This window comes from Apteryx mantelli, chromosome 5, assembly GCF_036417845.1.
Source record: "Apteryx mantelli isolate bAptMan1 chromosome 5, bAptMan1.hap1, whole genome shotgun sequence".
NCBI classification, from domain to species: Eukaryota; Metazoa; Chordata; class Aves; order Apterygiformes; family Apterygidae; genus Apteryx; species Apteryx mantelli.
The window spans coordinates 36,973,204-36,993,023 of NC_089982.1; the positions used below are offsets into that span (position 1 = coordinate 36,973,204).

The following is a 19,820-nucleotide window of genomic DNA, read 5'->3' on the forward strand; positions in this document are numbered from 1 at the left end:
CCGCGCAGGAGGCTGCGGGACGCACGCAAACCTGCGCGGCTCCAGTCCCGCGCAACTCCTGCCCTCGGTCACTCAGGCGGAGCAGGCGCCTCTGCCCTGCGCTGCGCTGCGCTGCCCTGGCCCGCGCGGGGGGGAGGCGGGAGCGCGTGTGAGCGTGTGCGCGCCGCCGTGCCCGCGCCCCCGCCGCCGCGATTGGCCGCGCCGCTGACAGCTGCGCCGCGATTGCAGGAGGCGCGGCGCGGCTCCGCCCCGCCGCCCGCGCCCGGGCACCATTCATAAACTAAACAACCCGCCGGCGGAGCCGGAGACACACAAACACGCGGAGGAGGAGGAGAGGCGCGGAAAGTGAGAGCTTCGGCGCGCGCTTCCAGGGGTGGGGAGGGGGAGGAGAAGCAATCCCGGGCACGGCAGCTACGCCCTCCTCCTGCTCAGGATAAAACACATTCTGTGCAAAGAAAAAAAAAAATCAAAACAATCTATATAGAGCTGCAGGACAGGAATGAAAGATCACAGACCCAGTGCACAAGTCTGCGCCTAAAGATAGAGAAAGCCACAGAACCGGGTTCAGACAACGCCTCCAGCAGGAAAAGGGAAATCAACAACACCCCCTGACAGTCTGAGAGAGCAGCAGCCAAACTCATGCACATCTCTGGTGGTGCCACGGACTGAGAGAGAGGGAGACAGAGAGAGAGAGTTCACTCTTCCGCTCTGGGCATTTCTTGCATTCTTCTCCTCCTCTCGTACTGTGTGCGGTTTTAAACTTCGCCGCTGATCGGCTTTTCTGCGGGGACCTTCTGCGAGTCCTGGGGAAGTTTGTTTGGGTTATTTTTTTAATGAACTACTGAAACGTTTTTGTAGCCGCGTGGGGGGGGTGGGCGCCTCAGCGCAGAGGCAGCACATACCTCCCTGCCCCCGCCGCCACCCAAAACTTCGTGCTCCGGGAGCCTGCAGGGACTGCCCGCGGCTCCGGCGCCGCCGCCGCCAGCTCGCACCGGCCCGCTCGCCGGCGACTCGCACTGCTTCGAGCCGGGCAGCGCTCCGTTTCGCTCCTTTGTGTTCCGTCCTCTCGACCACTGCCATCCTCCTCCCTGATTTTTTAATTGCTCGCACTTGGGCGTTGCTGCCGTCTTCTTCCCGGAGGGGGTGGGGGTCTGCGATTTGGCTGGTGCCCTCCGCAAAGCTGCAGCCACCGCTAAAGCATTGGATCCCTCAACGTACTGCGAGAGCCCGGTGTACAGCCCGGACCTGTGCCCCAACATGATCGCCGCGCAGGCCAAGCTGGTCTACCAGCTCAACAAATACTACACGGAGCGCTGCCAGGCCCGCAAGGCGGCCATCGCCAAGACCATCCGCGAGGTGTGCAAGGTCGTGTCGGACGTGCTCAAGGAGGTGGAGGTGCAGGAGCCGCGCTTCATCAGCTCCCTGAGCGAGATCGACGCCCGCTACGAGGGGCTGGAGGTGATCTCGCCCACGGAGTTTGAGGTGGTGCTCTACCTCAACCAGATGGGCGTCTTCAACTTCGTGGACGACGGCTCCCTGCCGGGCTGCGCCGTGCTCAAGCTGAGCGACGGCCGCAAGCGCAGCATGTCCCTCTGGGTGGAGTTCATCACCGCCTCGGGCTACCTGTCCGCCCGCAAGATCCGCTCCCGCTTCCAGACGCTGGTGGCCCAAGCCGTGGACAAGTGCAGCTACCGCGACGTGGTGAAGATGATCGCGGACACCAGCGAGGTGAAGCTCCGCATCCGCGAGCGCTACGTGGTGCAGATCACGCCCGCCTTCAAGTGCACCGGGATCTGGCCCCGCAGCGCTGCTCAGTGGCCCATGCCCCACATCCCCTGGCCCGGCCCCAACCGGGTGGCGGAGGTGAAGGCGGAGGGCTTCAACCTGCTCTCCAAGGAGTGCTACTCACTGACGGGCAAGCAGAGCTCGGCCGAGAGCGACGCCTGGGTGCTGCAGTTCGGCGAGGCCGAGAACCGGCTGCTGATGGGCGGCTGCCGGAACAAGTGCCTCTCGGTGCTGAAGACCCTGCGCGACCGGCACCTGGAGCTGCCGGGGCAGCCGCTCAACAACTACCACATGAAGACGCTGCTGCTGTACGAGTGCGAGAAGCACCCGCGGGAGACCGACTGGGACGAGGCGTGCCTGGGCGACCGGCTCAACGGCATCCTGCTGCAGCTCATCTCCTGCCTGCAGTGCCGCCGCTGCCCCCACTACTTCCTGCCCAACCTAGACCTCTTTCAGGGCAAACCCCACTCGGCCCTAGAAAGCGCTGCCAAACAGACCTGGAGGCTGGCCAGAGAAATCCTCACCAATCCCAAAAGCCTCGACAAACTATAGGGCTAACACCCACGCGCACAAAACGAACCCTCCGTAAACAACGACGGCGACTACAAACTTTTTATTTAACGCACCCGACGACAGCGAGAGGCGGCGAAACGAACGCGCCCCGCCGGCCCCGGCCCGCCCCCACCCACCTGCAGTTCGGCGTTTAAAAACTTGCGGGCATTTCCCCAGCATAAACTCGCACTGCGTTCCACGGGCGAAGGGAAAAGCCTCTCCTCTTTTCCTCCAATGTGAATTTTTAAAAAGTCACAAAAAGAAGCGATCGGACTTTTGCAACACCAAAACGAAACCCGAAAGGTACATTTTCGAATAAATGTATAGTCCTTTTCTTATTCTTTCTTGTTTGCCTAAATGTTGTCACCAAGTGAAAAATTATTTAACTATATGTACAAATTTCCCTTTAAAAAAGTTTTACTGATGTTAAATGTATTTCAGTGCCAAGGTCAGATTATGTGCCCCACAACTGACTTGTTGCAAATAGTAATAAAAATATTACTTTAACTTTACATCGACTTTTTTTGTGAATGGTTCTTAAATTCAGACTAGTAGATTATTTCTGAACCTCAGGAAAAAGAAAAAAGGAAAAAAAACCCACAGAAACACGAAAAGTAAAGACAGTTTAAACGCGATGCCTAGCCGATGGCTTAGCTCGGCATATTCACTGACGTTTTCTAAAGTTCCCCCTATTTTCTATTAAAATGGTGCATCTAAGAAAAAAATCTTACATATTTTTGTAGCTGAACATGTGACAACAGCCGTTATATTTCTATGCCTTTAAACTTCCCCTCTAAATCTTGAGAATATAGGGACCATCTCGCAGCAACTCGCCAGAATTTGGACAGAATTAGAGGAACACGGCATTTCTATCGTATATTCGCCACGCTTATTTTCCCGTGTAGTTTTCTGGTAAATCTCAAACGCCCCATGTTTTCTTTTAAAAATACACTGCTCTTTGCTTTCGCTTACCAGAGCGAATGAGCTATCCATTTGACTTTGACACGAAGGAAGTATAGATCTGCCCTGAATAATTAACACGCTTTAGAGCAACTGGTCGATATTTTTTTAAAGCAAACATTTGTTTTTCCCGAATTTTAAATACAGCATAAAATCGCACCCTAGCGTAGCACCGTACCCAGAGGAGCACATAAATGCCAGAGGAAACCAGTCAGGTCTGTATTAACACTCCGCAACCAGACAGCTTCGGTCTCGTTCCCCGCCCAAGCCCCCTCTCCCGTAAAAAATAAAATGCTAGCCGATTCGTTGTATTTTATGCTACAGGGATTTTTATTCTAAGTTTTCTAAGGACGACTTAAAATATTTGCAGCATTTTTCTGGAACGCAATTCTGAGTTTTCAAAGCATTATCATTATCTGCTCTCGCGACCCGAAATATTTCCAAGTCGGTTTGGAGCATTTCAAGCGAGTTCTCGTGCCCTTTCCGAGGGAGGTAAAATGTAACTTCTTGCTCTAAAGAACTACTTCCGTTTCTTTGTGGACGGATCCGGAAAGAAATAGCCATTCACATTTGGGTTCCTTTTGTCTTTAAGTTAAAACGAAATTAAAAGCTCAAAACAGAGCCCGGGAACTAAACTTAAAGCAAAACTGCGGTCACTCAGAAGGCAATCCTAGCTAACGGAAAACAGACACTGACTGTGTAAAACGCCCGTGTAAAAGCGCTTTTGTGCTCTCTGCACCCAAACAGCCGTGCATATTCTCACTCGGTTAATTTTAGGAAAGCGGTGTTATTCGTGACGTTAAAGCCTTAACACGTTCCGCGAGTTTCTCTTAGAGCCGTCAGAGCGCTGAACGTGCCTCACCTGCCACAAGCGGTTTCAGCGCTAGGCGGGAGCGCTGCCGCTTCCTTGAGAAAACAGCCCCGGACTGCGAGTGTAAACTCTGATCTTATCGGCACCGATACTATCTCTGCTGCAGGTTTTCCTTCACAAACTTGTCACAATGTTTTCTTTTCAGTAGTTTAGACAAATATACAAGTAGCTTAAATTTATCAAACACATGAAGACTCATTAATTAAGCAAGCCGCCTGCATTCCCCCGGAGCAGGCTTTCTTTGAGGGGCCTGTTGTCCTGCAGCAGCGCCAGGCACCGGCGGCCAGGTGCAGCCACTGAGGCAGAAGGTGGGGCGCGGAGACGCTAATACTTAAAAGAAAGCTCTGCTGTCACCCTGGCTGCTTCTAAAGCAAAAACATTCAGGTTTGATTTTTAGTGCTCCCCCCCTTTTTTTTGCATACACACACGAGACACTAAGGAGGGTCTTCAAAAAAAAATTTTTTTAGGACCTGACTAGAGTAGGACCACAACTAGAATATAAGAGATGCCTTCCGTATTCATGTGACTGGCTTCATCTTTTATAGGAACCTAAATAAAATCTCTCAGGTACAGAATTAAAGATGCAGTCAGACCAGAATGCCTGCTCGCAGTTATGAAAATAACCACTACCAAATGTATGAGAAAAGGAGAAAAGGAAGCAAAATGAATGTATGTCGATGCCCCATAAAACAGGTAATAGGAATGGTAAGAATTCTTAACTGCACTTCCATGTCCTATGTGCTAAACATGGAACAAAAACATACACAGTAAGCAGAGCCGTAAGACTTTTTTCATGGTAATAGAATACATAACAGAATATTTTAGATTGATGATGCAATTCAGTACCATATCAAAATGTCTTTATATTTAATACTTGTATTCTTTTCACCATCAAATTAAAAAAAAAAAGTACTACCAAAAGAGTAAGCATATCAAAATTTTAAAAGCTTTTTCATACTTTAAACCATTTCAAAAATATTTCAGGACAACAGAAAAGTTAAATTTCATTTATGGTACCACATAAAAATCACAATTCTAGTTAATTGCTCATATTAAATTCTAGCTCTAAGAATTTAATAGTATTCTTTTTCAAAATAAATTTATTCCTTGATAGTATTTGATAATCCCAGCTTTCAGAGTCACCAATGCCATTTTTAATACAGACAAGACCAATTTATTCAATAGGAACAAAGAACTGAACTGATGCTTAACAAACAAGATATCCTCTACAGAAAAGCAAAGACCTAATTCTGTATAGCACCACTACCTTCAACTTTTTTTCCTTCAAAAAGAAGTTATTACCCTATTTAATAATAAGCAGTTATTTTAAATCCAAGAGCCTTCACTGTGCTTAAAATTGAATACAAGAATATTTACCAGCAATGTGCCATACTTTTGAAATGCTGCTGAAATACTGTAAAAACGTTCAAGTGCAACCTTATTGAGTGAATTTCACAATATAATGCCTTTGAAATTGGAATTTTACTGAAAGGGGACTCATTTTAAGCAAAACACGAGTAATCAAGTAACTCGGAGCAAATAAAGTTTGCGGAAATTAACAAGTTAGTTCAGAAACACATTTTAAGAGGGCAATTATGTTTTCTCCTTAGGCACAATAAATAATAACAGGCCCTATAAAATCTCTTACAGAATAATAAGATACAGAAGCACTGCAAACTTAAGAGTGTAGGAAGTTAAGCACGATGTTATATTGGCATTATATAAAAATAGAAAAGTAAAACAAAGCATTGGGGCTAACAGCCTTGTTGAACTTTCTAGTATTCACACAGGCCTGTGATCCAAGATGTCTTTATTTAAGATGCCTCCCTGGAGCTTTATTCGCAGCAAGCTAATTAACATTCAAGCAGGGTCGAATTGTGGGAGGGGGAGAAAAGGGAGAGGGAAAGAAGGTGTCACTTAAGTGAAGTTCAGTAATGTGTATGGTCAGTCACAAACTTATTAAAGGGGGAACATAGCAGACCAATAGAGGTAGAGGAAGTAGAATGAAGAATTAAAGGTCGTGGGTAATTTGTCATCGTCTCTCAGAGCTCAGGGTCAATGATCTCTTACCTTCGGGTCGATTTTCTTAAAACTGGGATCTTCTTCATCCACCTCAAAGTAGACCTCAGAGGAAGTGATGGAAAGAGTGCCTTTCACTACAACTGAGGGTGCCACAAGCTGAGCTGGTGCACTTAGGTTAACTGGACCTGCCAAAGGGCAAAAACACCAACAATATTCAAAACAGAAAAGACAACAAGTGCAAATTACTAGCTTTTCAAGTTTAATATATAAAAATATATAAATAAACTGAAGAGCTTAGCTTTAAAAAACAAAACTCTCTTATCCCAGGAAAAAACATATGTAATAGATTTACAGTGTCTCTCTGCTGTCAAACATCGAAGCAGCTACAATTGCAAACTGATGCATATATTATACATGCCAGAGATGGCTTTAGCATAGCAGGATATAGTTTTTACTCGGCTGCATTTTGGTTTTGAGAAACTTCAGTAGTTGCATACCTCCTTTTATAAGCAATCTAGAGAGTGCACACATGAACACTTGAAATCTTATTGTCAAATGTGTTCTTTAGGAACTGGAGAGTTTCAATAGCTTTCTGCAAAGATGAACACAGCAGTCAAGGCTCAAAGTTGTCTAACTGTAAAGTGTTCCCTCATGGATGCTAGAAATCTATTGTTAAGGTTACACAATGTTGTAGAGTCTAAAGTTAAATGTTTTAAAGATGCTTTTGATTCCATGTTAAATATTGTTCAAGGATTCCATATAGTGTTAGTGTAGCTCAGGGACTGTGGGAGTAAACAGCTGGAGGGTTGGTTTCCAACTGAATGAATTTTTATTGGAATAATAACATCTCCACAGAGCTTATCACAGGGACAAATCAGACTACTACTGAAAACAATAGGTTCAGCACAGATCTGACAATACAGAGCCTATTATATAAACTAACACATATAGAAAGAAAGGAGGTTAGGTTTGTCATTCAGCTGATTAAGAGGTAAGGAAAAGAAGTTACTTGCTTGCAGTATTATCTGACTTTTGTAAAACAGTGGAAGATATGAAAGTGACATAGACAATTTTGTTTTAATAAAGCATCTATAAATGAGGTACACACGTTCAGGTAATCAATGTGAGAATAACAGACAAAAAATTCAGATGAATTGTTATTTCCATCGATTGTTAGGAGGGTGATGGTCCTTAATCTCACATCAATCTCAATGTGTGCCACTAGGACAAAAGAAGAGATGCTCTGCTGAGATCAGAGCAGCTTTGCCCTCTATTCCCAATGTACAAATACATTGTGTTTGCAGATGGGCATGAGATAGCTGCAGAACTGCCATGATTTCCCAAAGCTCACCCCCCCCAAATGGATGAAATAAGCAGCTATGTGTTCTTTTGCTGTCTCCCTTTGCCCTCTGTACATTAGCATGTAATCCAGAGGAGAAATAACATTTTTTCAATCATTCTCAGACATTCAATTACAGGGCAAGCAGACAGCTGCAAAAGCTGGGGCAGTCCAGGTCCTGTAGAAGACCCCTGACAATTTCCACTTCATTTCTAACCCACACCACTTTATTAGTGAGGATTACTACTTAATCCTATTGCCATTGTCAAGATTATATAATTAAACTCCCCTTTCACCTCTATTACAGTATGAATGTATTACTAGAAGCAATGAATGTATAATAAAAGAGAAGGAAACAGGGAGAAGTCTGTTGAGAAGGAAGCTCATGGCAGAAAGGAAAAAAAGACTCACATACACAAAAATGCCATCGCATTATTCTCCAATTACTTTGCTTTACTTCACTCTTCCTACTTTTTTTTTTTTTAATTAGACTGTAATTTTAACTTTGCTTTTAAAAAATAAGAAGAGTTGAATGCAGTTCGGGCACGGGATAAGCAAACTGCCAATAAATAACACTTCTGGTAATTTCACTAAATTATCATAATGGATGATTATACTACTAGGTTCTCAGGGAACTAGAATTATCCAAGAAATGAAGTCTTTCTCTATGGTAAAGGGGCATGGACACCATATGAGAAAGTTGAAAAGCATGGAGAAGTTTGCATTTTCCTGAAAACCCATGTTCCCCAAATAACAATGAAGATGCACTGGAACTCCCAGTCCCTGAACTGAGGGGTTACTGTTTACATTTTGTACTGTACAGAAATGGGCTCATTCCACCTGGATTGAAATATCAGCAAAGACGGTTGCATGTGACCCACTAAAATTAATCACGTTCAAGGAACTGAAGTAGTACTTCTTCTTCAGGAAAAAGTGAAGTCAAACATGGGTATGGCCTGTGGGGAAGGGACTTAAATGGGGAAATGACAGGAGGTTTAAAGGAGTTAAACCCAGTGCATGTACAGATCCTTTGAACCCAAGCAAATAACTAATGTATACAATTTTTATAAACTCAGAAAAAAAGTAAAGCTCTCCAAAGCCTTTAATTGCAGAAAACTTACATAACTGCCCACCAGCCCTAATGTTTTGAGGAGTGGAACAAAGTCAAAAATAGAGAAAGGAAGCTCTTTTCAAGGAAGAGCTACTGTTTCTAAGGAAGGTTTCCTAGAGCACTGACAGAAATCCACTGTGGAAGCAAGAAGGTTATAAAAGCTAGAGAAAGAAAGCTCACAACTCTCCTCAAGTAAATCCCCAGCACCTGAGGTGCATAGAAAAATGATCTTTCAGTAACTCCTTTATGGGAAGGAACAATTTGTCCGTGTGTATCCCTGAAACATTATTCACTGTAGAACAGGGGAGATCAGAACTTAAACAGTAAAGAAGCTGAGGAGAAACTAGACAGCTGAAGTTACCCGTGAAGTTGTCCAAATCTTTATCCTCGATGGATGACAGGGTATCATCGTCTCCTTCCAAGAGAATCTCACTTTCTGAGTTCTGATTGCCTAAAACTTGACTCTTGATGGACTGCTTTCCTTTAACAAGCACATCTTCATCTGGAGCTGAAATGAAAAAGACACACAGTTGTCTGTCAAGTCTCAGAGGCAACAGTTACAATGCAGTCTAATGGCTTTTAAAATGAAAATTGAGGAAGAAAACTCTGTTCAGGACCATCTACGGGAAGCACCTGTGTTAATCCTCTAGTGTTAGGACACAACCAGTTTTAATCCTATTAAGCCTGCTCAAAATTATCTGGAGCTCACTGCAGCATTTAGCTCTATTTCAAGTCTTCACGACAGAGGAGGGGAAAGATGTAACAAACTCTCTCCCCCCTGCGACTTTCCAGCGGCAGCGGAGCTCTCCCGCTGGGAGGGGGTCCGGCGTGCCAGGCCTGAACCCGACTCTCCAAAGCGGGGCCCAAGCGCTGGTCTGGCCGGGCCAAACCGAGCGGGAAGGGGGCCGCGAGGACCCACCGGCCGAGCGCGGAGCGAGCGAGTCCCCAGGGGGAGGGCTCCCGCCGGAGGGCGGGCGCCGCGGCGCAGCCTGAGCCGCGAGCAGGGCAGGTAGCGGGGCTCCGCGGCTGCTCCGCGCGGGGCCGGGCCCGCAGGTGGGCGAGGGAGGCGCCGGCGGCGAGAGCGCCCGGGGGCTGGGGGAGGGGAAACCTAAGAGGCCGCCTCCGAAAGCGCCGGGCAGAGCGGGCGCCGGGATCCCCACGGCTGCCGTTAGCCGTACGGACAAGTGAGAATCCTGTGCGCATCTGGCCAGGCGGAAACGCGCACACGCCGGTAAAGGAGACGTTCAGGACCCAGGAGCCCGCCGGGGCCGGAGGCAGGCGTGCACCTGCTCCGCGGAGTCCCGCAGTGCCGCCGGACCGCGAGGGGGGCACAGCGCTGCCCTGCCGGCTCGCTTCCGAAGAGGGCGGCAGGGCGCGGGCAGCCCCGGTCACCCGGGGCGCGCAGCCCCGCGCCGCGGCGGGACCCGCGCGGGCGGTTCCGCCTCCGCGCCCCCCTCGCCCCCTCGCCCCCGGGCCGGCCCCCGCGCCCTCTCCTCCAACAAACAGCAACTGGGCAAGGAAATGCCAGGGCCAGGTGGAAATAGCTGTAATGGTATCTCTGCGCTGCCGCTTCTAAATATTTTGTTTAAATTACAAGCTCAAAGCGGCAGCAAACAGAAGGCGATAGCTGACTACACACAGAAGTTAATAATTGCTTTGCGAAAAGGTAAAAGACAGCAGAGGGTTTTTTATTTAAGTTTAAAATAAAAACATTATTTCTTAAAAAGAAATTGAGAATGCACATGGCACTGCTATGTTTGCAAAACATCCACCAAACATATCATGACCAACTAACTTCACCACATTGCTCATTACTTTGTTTGATTGCTGCCATACATGAAGTTCCACTGGCTTACTTAAAAAAATGGTAATCTGCAAACATTTACAGAAGAAAGCAATTCCCCAGTGGCTATATAAATATAAAGTTTCAATTGTTTAAGTAAATATATGCACATAAATTGCAAATAATAAACTTTTTAATTAAGTGAAAACTTAAAAAAAAAAACAAAAAAGAGAGAGCCTGAAAGTACCCTGTTTCATTTTAGGCCTTCAGCTAAAAAAAGAAAGAAAAAGTTTAACTTGACACACAAAATGTAATTTATGCATGATCATTTTCCCCTAACCAGTAACTGTCACTTGTAAGTAAGGCTAAAAAAAAAAAAAAAGAAAAAAAAAGAAACCTTGAAAAACTTTAACTGCATTGTACAAACTCAAATTTTACTTTCTTCTAAAATGCACTGGTTCGTGTAAATAATGGAAACTCATATTCTGGAATTGTTCAACCTGAGCTGAAAACCTTCTTGTCATGGAAAATATGCAGCTGATATTTAGAAAGGTTTTCCTGTAATTAACTCCCTCTTGAGGATTTTAAGTTAGCAGCAGTAAAATTACCAACAGTATACTAATATACACCACATGCACTGTTACTCAGTGGCCTAACAGCATTCTGCTGAAGATTAAAAGGAAAGTAAAATAGAACCAAAACCATTCCAAGAATAAATAAAGATAATCAATTCTTTTTCTTTTTTCTTTTTTTAATACTGGCAAACTGTATTTGTTGTTTCATAAACTCTGTCTGCACTGTACCTATCTGCCATTTCTGCTTCCTTTACTATAATCTATTTGCAGTATACTGAAGATGCCATTTTAAACTAGACATCTACCTATTCTCATTTAATATTTAAGTGAAAGACAAGATCAAAGTTTAATACTTTTATATTTAGCACAAAAGTTTTTTGTCCAAGATAGTAGCATGTCCTTCAGTCCTTTTTCTCATTAAGAAAAAATAAAATCAACATGGCACCTTCTAAGCCAAGGGTGATTGGATAGGAGCAATTTACCTCTCCTGCCTCATCGTCTTTACTTTTTCAGATTTTATTTCTTTCCCAAGCTTATATTATACTGATTCAAAAATGTAAATTACGTAAGATGTAACTGCCTTTTTCTTTTTTTTAAAAGATCTTAGACCAAGAGTTATTTTAGTCGATTCTTATGGAAGTTTTCAATTTCTATCATCTCTTTGCATATGATGCTAGCTATCCACATTTCCTGGCATGCTGGTATGCATAAACATTTATATACGCACATGCATACGAAGACGCAGAGCATGAATACATATCTTCAAATACTAGCTTCTGGAAGGCAATAAGACATCATGCTCTGAACCACAAACCTTTTTTTTTTTTTTTGGTCTTGAGTTGAATTACACACTACACCTACATCCAACACATACAAGCTCACATGTGGGTATGTGTTTGCATGGAAATGGAATATATTCCACACAGATTCATCTATTTTATACACTTGTATAGATAGACAATCTTTGGTTCTCTCTCAGTATTTACTGATTAGAGAGAAATGCATCTGAGCGAGTATGACTGCCATGTAACTTACACTCAGTTCCCACATACGTGCTTCGGTAGAGTACATCTGATTTCCTATTTCAGGTCCCAAACTCTACTCTGCCATCTGCTAACCCAAACTGCTCTGTGCCAGGTCTGGCTATTCTTGGCACGACTGGAGCTTCTGGCTCCAATCCTGCAGATCTAAGCATATATTCACATACATCTTTTCAAGATCAAGACCTGAAGGCATGGCCTGTGTTGCACGGTACATAACAGCATGCTGGCAGAGTATTTATCTAGCACAGTAATTTCATTATTGTAATTCCATACAGTTCTTCCCAAACTGCTCTATAAGACCCCATTTCCCCTTCTTCAAGGAGCTTTTTGCAAACAGATCTCTGCATCTGCATAGAGCCTCATTTATTCCGGCTAAGCCTTTGGAACACTCGGGTGTAAAAATAGGAATTTAGCTTATATTGCTGAACAAACTGCAAGCTTTCATAGAATGAGAAACTATTTTAAATTGTTTGTCCACAGCTTTACTTTAAACAAGGGAGGCATTTTTTAAAAGCCATTTGAAAAAGAGTATCAGAAAGCACCATACAGAAGATAACTTACTATTAAGGGTTTTTTATTTCTGGTAAATATATTGGAAAAAGCAATTCAGGGAAAAGTTGCTTTAAAAAAATTTTACTACTTTTTTTTTTTTTAAGGGAATAAAAGAAACCTCCTTCTAGTCCTCCCACTTCTTTAAGACGACAGCACTGGAAAAAAAATGAGCACTTTCACATCAGATATTTTTTATTTTATTTTTACAACTTCTTTTTTATCCCTTGCATTGAGGCAGTGAAAACTGACCAGTCAAATTCAATATTGTATATGATCAGTTCCTAGTCAGTTTGGGTTACAATGCTCTGAACTAACTCAGCCTATTGTCTTGACTGAAATACTACAGACTATTTTAATCCCCCCCCCAAAGGTTTTTAACATGTCAGTAAAAACCAACAACAAACCACTTGTTAAAAAGCTTGCTAAAAGTATTTTCTTGCAACTAAAGATTCTTTCACAAAATGTTGTACTTGGCAGTCAATCTAAATCTGAAGTACTCATTTTTGCCTGATATTAGTTTCCAGGAACAGAATTTTGACTTTCACACCTATATAATTTCTAAATATTGTGGCTTAATTTCTAAACAATGGGGGATTGGGGAGGAGGGAATAACGCAGAAAAGAGTTAACTCTTTCCATACCGAACTTTGTCCACCCATCCACCTTCACCTCCCTTTCCTTCCCCCACAATACACAAGGAGACTGATTTTATAAATAGACATTTTGGAGGGATTTTTTTTTTCCCCTTTGAAAAATTACCTAAAGCCCTTTTTTCCCAAGCAAGTTAATGTGAACTTGGGAATGGCAATTAAATTGTCAGAATTAAAAAATTTGTTTTTAACTAGAAGGTAGCCAGAAGTATAGTCATGGGGCTGGTATTGATTGTCTGAACAGAGAACATTAGTCTTCAGGTATTTATTCTGCCACCTCTGCACCAGAGGCTCTCCTTCAAATCAAATCAATCCCTGGAAAAGATTGGTTTTTCCTACTAAAACACATAACTAGGCTGCAACAGAGCTGATTTTGCTGCTGCTGTTCTCTATAGGTTTTACTCAACAATATCTAGACTTCTGATTGTTTCGGGATCTTATTCACATTTGCAAATTGTGATCTTTCCTGGCCTGGGAGCTCTCTGGGGCAGGGACTACATTTGATTTTATTTGAAAGATACCAAGCAGTTCATAACGTGTATCTTAATAGTGAAAAGTGCTAAAATCTATGTTTTCAAGCATGTTTACTGCAATAGTTCTTTTCCATTATTTTTGCACTATTTTCCCCTGTCTCCCCTTTGGCAAAATCCCACATGTCCAATTTCAGGTTTTAGTTTTGTTCTGTTTTGTTTTGAGAAAAGCTTAACTAGGCAATAGGGAACCTCTTATCCATTATTTCAAAAATACATTTGCTTTTGACATGTGTATAATTAATTGAAATAGAATGACTAATGACAGATTATTGTTAAGAAATCATAAAACACAAGGGCAAATCTACTCAGAACTCTAAGGACATCCACACTGTGAAAACAGGGCCTGAAAGGCTGGATCCCACAATCTGCAAGGACTGGATTTCCTGACCTCGAATTGGTAAATATTAAAAATTTATAAATGCAGTTCAGAAAGAAATAGATCAAGTGATGATTCAAGCTGACCCTTCTGACAACTGTACCTTCTGCAACTTGTTCTTTTCTTAAAAAAACCTTTGTGTTACTGTACATTATGCTTAGTTTCTGGTTGGACTGCAATTTGTACTTGGTTCATCTATTTTATACCTCACCAGTGGAAAAGTCTTGGAACAAGACAATCTCATCAGTAGACATAGTGATATACACTCAGGCAGATGGTAATTATTTATATTTTTAGAAATCATACACATGAAATAATGACTTAAGGTAAAACTAGAATATTCACTGCATAGATAAAGAAACAGAATGGCAACATTATGCAATTAAATTCAAAATTTAAAAAAATCAGTAATTAAATATAATAGAAACTTGTTAAGGATGTCAAATGCTGAACAGAAGAAAAGGCTGAGAGAAAACAATTAGCCCTATTTAAATTACCAGGGTTAGCTAGAAGCTACATATTATCAGATAGTTACTTTTATTCACTCTTATTTTTGCATAGACAAAAATTGTACTCCTCTCAATTGCAAATTGAGTAGGAGTGATAGCCCTTCAAATATATCATGAATTAGTGAAAACATCACATTAATATAAAAGATGAATAATGGTATTAATGTGTGCTTACTTATGAAATAAGAATTAGTTACACAAATATAAATAGGAGCTGCAAATATTTTGCAGTGAAAATAACAAAGATATTTTTCAAAATATTGATAAACAATATAAAAATTAAATGAAAAATATTCCATTGGAAATATCAGTAGAGTGCATAAAACTATGACAAGATCTATCTAATTTAAACTACATGTAATTGTAAGGGTGGGGGGAAGGGAAGCTCTTTTTAATCTAAAGGTTATTAAACAAAAAGACACCTTGTGTCCTTAAAAGTCCATGGCATAGAAACAACACATAATATTAACAACTAGCCCCAAAGCAAAAAGTGGGTTAATTAATTCTACATCTTGTTCCTCTTTCTACGGTCAAAGATGTACGGGTCTAGGAACATTATTGCTTTTAGATCACTTTATTGACTATGCTCTGTATGGTCATTTATTTTAAAGGTCTGATGTCTCATTTGGCATTATATCAGCTGACATATTGTAGACATTTTCTTCCAGAAATGGCCCTTTAAGGCTGAGTGCAAGAGGTTAAGATGCCTGATGGAAACTTACTTTACAATAGTGATATTCCACATGCATACAATAATCTTAATAATTTTAAATTAGCATGAATTGCATGCTGTCACATATAATGTGTGTGTATGCATATGTATGTGTGTATACATATACACACACACACACACACACTTGATATATATTTATATGCACAGTAATTCACAGACTAAAAAAGAACAAATTACCAACATTTAAATGATTCTATTCCATGACATGTACCTTTAAGGTGAAGGGTTAACTTAGCTTTAATCATAAGCAAATTATTTTTAAATATAAGAATGATTTCTCTACCTTATCAATGTATCTTAATTAGATTGCAAAGACATAGAATTCTAGACTTAAACCCAAAGTTTGCTAGCTGTGCTTTTTTATTCCTTTTAGTTTATCATCGAGCTCTCAAACTGGTTATTGTATTAATTTTGTAAATATGTTCCTCTAGATTAGACATAGAAATATGTAACTGAGTGATCCCTGATAATAAAATGAAAAAAATATATGGTTAAAAATGCCATCTCTATTTTTAAAACACCAGGTAGAAATTTCCATTACCATTTACTGCTTGTTGTGTTTTGGTATTTGTTACTACTTTTTCGTATCAAATTCCCATAGTTAAAATTGAGGACTTAAACATATGCAAAGGTCTGAATACCCAGTCAGCTTTAGAAGTGCTATTTTTGTTTTAATATAAAGACAGACAGATCTTTAGCTAAGACTATCTGAAGTAACTGGTGTGGATTTCCGAACAGGAAATGTTTTCTTCTGAAGTTCCTAAAGCATAAACAGGTAATTTACCACAAAAAAGTGTGCTCAGAGATTAGTGCAAAAATTGCATCCACAGTGAGAACTGTATGTGCAATCGTATGCAAAATATGCACAATGTGCCAGATCAACTAAGACATAACGAAGAGGCTTAACAGATACCAACATTGCTTATAATAAATAATGGTCAGTTTATCTTTGTATTGAACATGTCTGAAATGCAAGGACAAGCCTTTGGCATTTGGGACAATTCTATAGTGTTTTGCAGCAAGGAAGGTCTAGTCCTCACTACCAGGTACTGTAACCTGCTGCTATTAGCAAGAAGCAGTTTTTACACTGACCATGTTCTCCAGCTGTTTTTAGTGTCGCTTCAGGATGTGTCGATCCAAGGGGGTTATGCACAAATCGTCGCCGGCGCCGCAAGTCATCTTCCCAGTAGTCAAGGCGCCAGAACTCACGAGGACGACTACAATGAAACAGAGGAGCCACATATGTTAGCAATTATCAAACAGCATGGTAGCACTGAATTTCTGCATAAAGCTCTCCTTGTTTGCGCTGCCTTTTTTTTTTTTTTTTTAACCTCCCCCCTTTCTGCAATCTTTTACTTAGGTATGTCCTTGAAAATAACAATATCACCTTCCAGTCTAAGGAACTCCTTTCCCTTTTTTCTTGGAAGGTGAAATGAGCACTAAATACATCATTCTGAAATGAATTGCTGACAGTGTGATCAGTTTCCCCACACTCTAGTGGCATGCGCTCCGATTTCAGCCTCATTTCAGCCTCAGCAGGGCACCTTTCTCAGTGACTGCATTTATAAACCAGAATAGGGAAAAGGCTATTATAAATATGGTATAGCATTACCTATATTAATCAAAGTCTGTCCCCCTTCATTTTTCTTCCTAATTTGTGCCTTTTTGCACAAGGTCAGTAAATCATACCATGTATTCTTGGTCCAGAAAGTGTTAACTTTAATGAATACCTCAGTTACATGGTTATGTATGTGATAATAAAATATTACTCTGTTTAGATGTGCAGGAATTTAATTAAAATAATCTCTTAAAATATTCATTACATTTAGCCCCTGAGGCTTAGAACAACACAAGAAAATGCATTTCTTTTCCATTTACTGTTTTTAAATAAACCATTCCAGGAGAGTGAAATAGTAATCTATTTTCAAGCAAATCAGATTGGATTTCTGTTTTATGTAGTTGTGTTTTTACATTTAATTAAAAACTACATGTTATGATGTGCAATAATTGCTATATTGAAGACATACTTTTAAAAAATTACATCTAGAAAAGGTTATAACAAATTCATTATTTTCCACTGTATGCTCCAAACATACGTAGATCTTTTTAATACGGTCATATATAAGTGCCAGTTACTATCTTGTTAGATGATCGTGAATGAATGCCATTGTAAAACAACATTTTAGCCCAGAGACTGTAGAAAAGAACCAATTTCAGGTATAGCAAAATAAATAAAGCATAAAACGTCTAATGCATAGATTAATCATGATAGGTTCATAGCCTGAAAACCTGTATGCTCAAATTATAAAACACTGATTTTGTTTATTAACATAACTAGTATCAAAACAATAAATGAAAATGCACCTATATTCCCATTTCTGGTCTGGGAGCTAATAAAAAGTGTACCTGACAACACTGACAAATGAATAGCCATGACTAATTTACAGATCACAATGTTAAAAATACTTGATATCTATATTCTTAGGTTTTGGAGTCTAAAGCCAGGAATGAGTTTTACTTAAGGCAAATCAAGCTTTCCAACAAACGCAGCAAAAAAAAAGTCACAATCATTTGCATAACCCTGCTCTCAAACACGATTTGTAAAAATTATAAATTGTGACTGAAAATAATGCTATAGAAATGGAGAATGTCTTTGCATCTACCTTCATTAAATTTCTATGCTTTATTTTGACACCAAAGAAAAGGCAGTGGTATTCTTCATTTTCCTGACTTTTCACTTTCAGAAAAACACTGGAATAAGTATTTCAAAGAGACTACCAAACATCTGATTTTTACACTTGGTGTGTTACAATCATGCTGAAATTTGAATGCCTCGATTATAAAATCCAATGATTTTGGAATAATTGAACAAATAAAAATCACTACAAAACACAGGAAGATATCAGTTTATTCAAAGCTCGATTAATAACTTAAAATTCTCCATTAGTGATTATAGAAAAAAGGCAGAACACAGCTGGCTATGTGCATGCCTTTGATAGTCGTAGAGCACGGATAGGCACTTAATCATTCTGCCTTCCTACATTTATCTGTTAAAATTATTATCAAATATCAGTCAGGATGCAGTCGTGAATCACAGACTGCTCCTCGTCTTCAGGGGAATGATACAATGAGGGTCTATTCATCAGTATGGCAATCGGCACAAGTAATTAGTTCCCTAGACTGAGATCTCCTACAAAGCTTATTTCAGTCAGCACCACAAACATATGACAATGAAAAGCTAATGGAAGCCACTAAAATTTGTTAACCTCTTCTGCCATCAATCCTTCTGGTATTCTGTGCTACAGTATTATGCAAAGATGGTAAATTATTAATTTGTCATTCATCTATCTTTGTACAGGTTTGATAGAATTAAGTGATGGCATTCTCGGATAACAATTAAAATTATACTACATTATAAAACTATGCTAGAATTATTAGAAAAATAGATAACAATAATCAGGTGCAAAGTATTAGCCTGAAACATAATATATCTTTAGCCCCCAGTTTTATTTTCAGCTCAGCATAAGAAATTTGCATAGGATGCTATGTCTTTCACCAGTGCACTGATTATTCACAAACAACAACATATCGAGTACTAGATTATGTATTTGGGGATTTATAACTATTGGCAACCACTGTATGATGAGGGGGGAAAAATCTACTCTCTACACATAGAAAATATTCTCTCAAACAACTGCACAGGCAAAAAGTAAATAGCTATTGTGTAATACTTAAATGTGAGCCATTTCTAAGAGCAGATACTGGGACATAAACATATTAATACCAATATAAGCCAGTTTACCATGTAGCTATCCCAGAACAAGCAGCTTACATGTAAAATCTATTAACCACTCCAGGCCCCTGGCCAAAAGGCGATGCTGGATTACGCACACTGCATACCTCTACAGCCAGGGGGAGACAGACATAAACACTGCTCGGACTGAATGCGACTGCTGAAAGACTGAAGCATGCTGAAGCAAAGTGCCCAGTAAGCACGTTTTGAGAACAGTATAGTGCCACTGACTAACGGCTCCTTTGACAACAGAAGTTTCTGGCCCTACAATAAAAGTTGCCATATGGACTAAAGGTGCTATATGGACTGGATCAATGAACATAAGTAGTCAATTAGTGTAAGTGCAAGAGCAACATTTCTCAGGGGATGAGGGATTTATGAATTATAAATCACATGATTTGCATGGATTTGTCAGGGGCCTCACTAACATGATACAGAGTAATTAGTGGTTTCTTAGTAACAATATTGAATGAATACAATCAATGCTTTGAAATTAAATGTTTTATTCAAATAGCATTACTGTTAGTTTGCTTTATTTTTCAAATAGTTTCCCAAATTACCAGGCTAAATACTCACATTTGAGATGAACTTTCCTCTCAGTTCCCAAGTAACTAAGTGGACTTTACAGGGATTA

At 40.9% G+C, this 19,820-nt stretch overlaps 2 protein-coding genes across 2 annotated transcripts in view; one reads left to right on the forward strand and one right to left on the reverse strand.

Annotated features, from left to right (window-relative positions):
- Positions 1–19,820, reverse strand: part of LRBA (LPS responsive beige-like anchor protein) — a 376,211-nt gene that overhangs the window by 181,519 nt on the left and 174,872 nt on the right. Inside the window, exons 34-36 of the mRNA XM_013951635.2 lie at positions 16,486–16,610; positions 9,002–9,148; positions 6,239–6,375 (exon numbers count right to left, since the gene is read on the reverse strand). Of these exons, the coding sequence (XP_013807089.2) occupies positions 6,239–6,375; positions 9,002–9,148; positions 16,486–16,610 (409 nt within the window). The remainder of the gene's footprint in view (positions 1–6,238; positions 6,376–9,001; positions 9,149–16,485; positions 16,611–19,820) is intronic.
- On the forward strand, positions 212–2,849 carry MAB21L2 (mab-21 like 2). The gene has a single exon (XM_013951634.2). The coding sequence runs from the start codon at positions 1,258–1,260 to the stop codon at positions 2,335–2,337; it is 1,080 nt and encodes a 359-aa protein (XP_013807088.1). The 5' UTR covers positions 212–1,257; the 3' UTR covers positions 2,338–2,849.

Coding starts and splice junctions, on each gene's coding strand:
- MAB21L2 (XM_013951634.2), top strand. CDS start 1,258: ATGATCGCCGCGCAGGCCAAGCTGGTCTACCAGCTCAACAAATACTAC.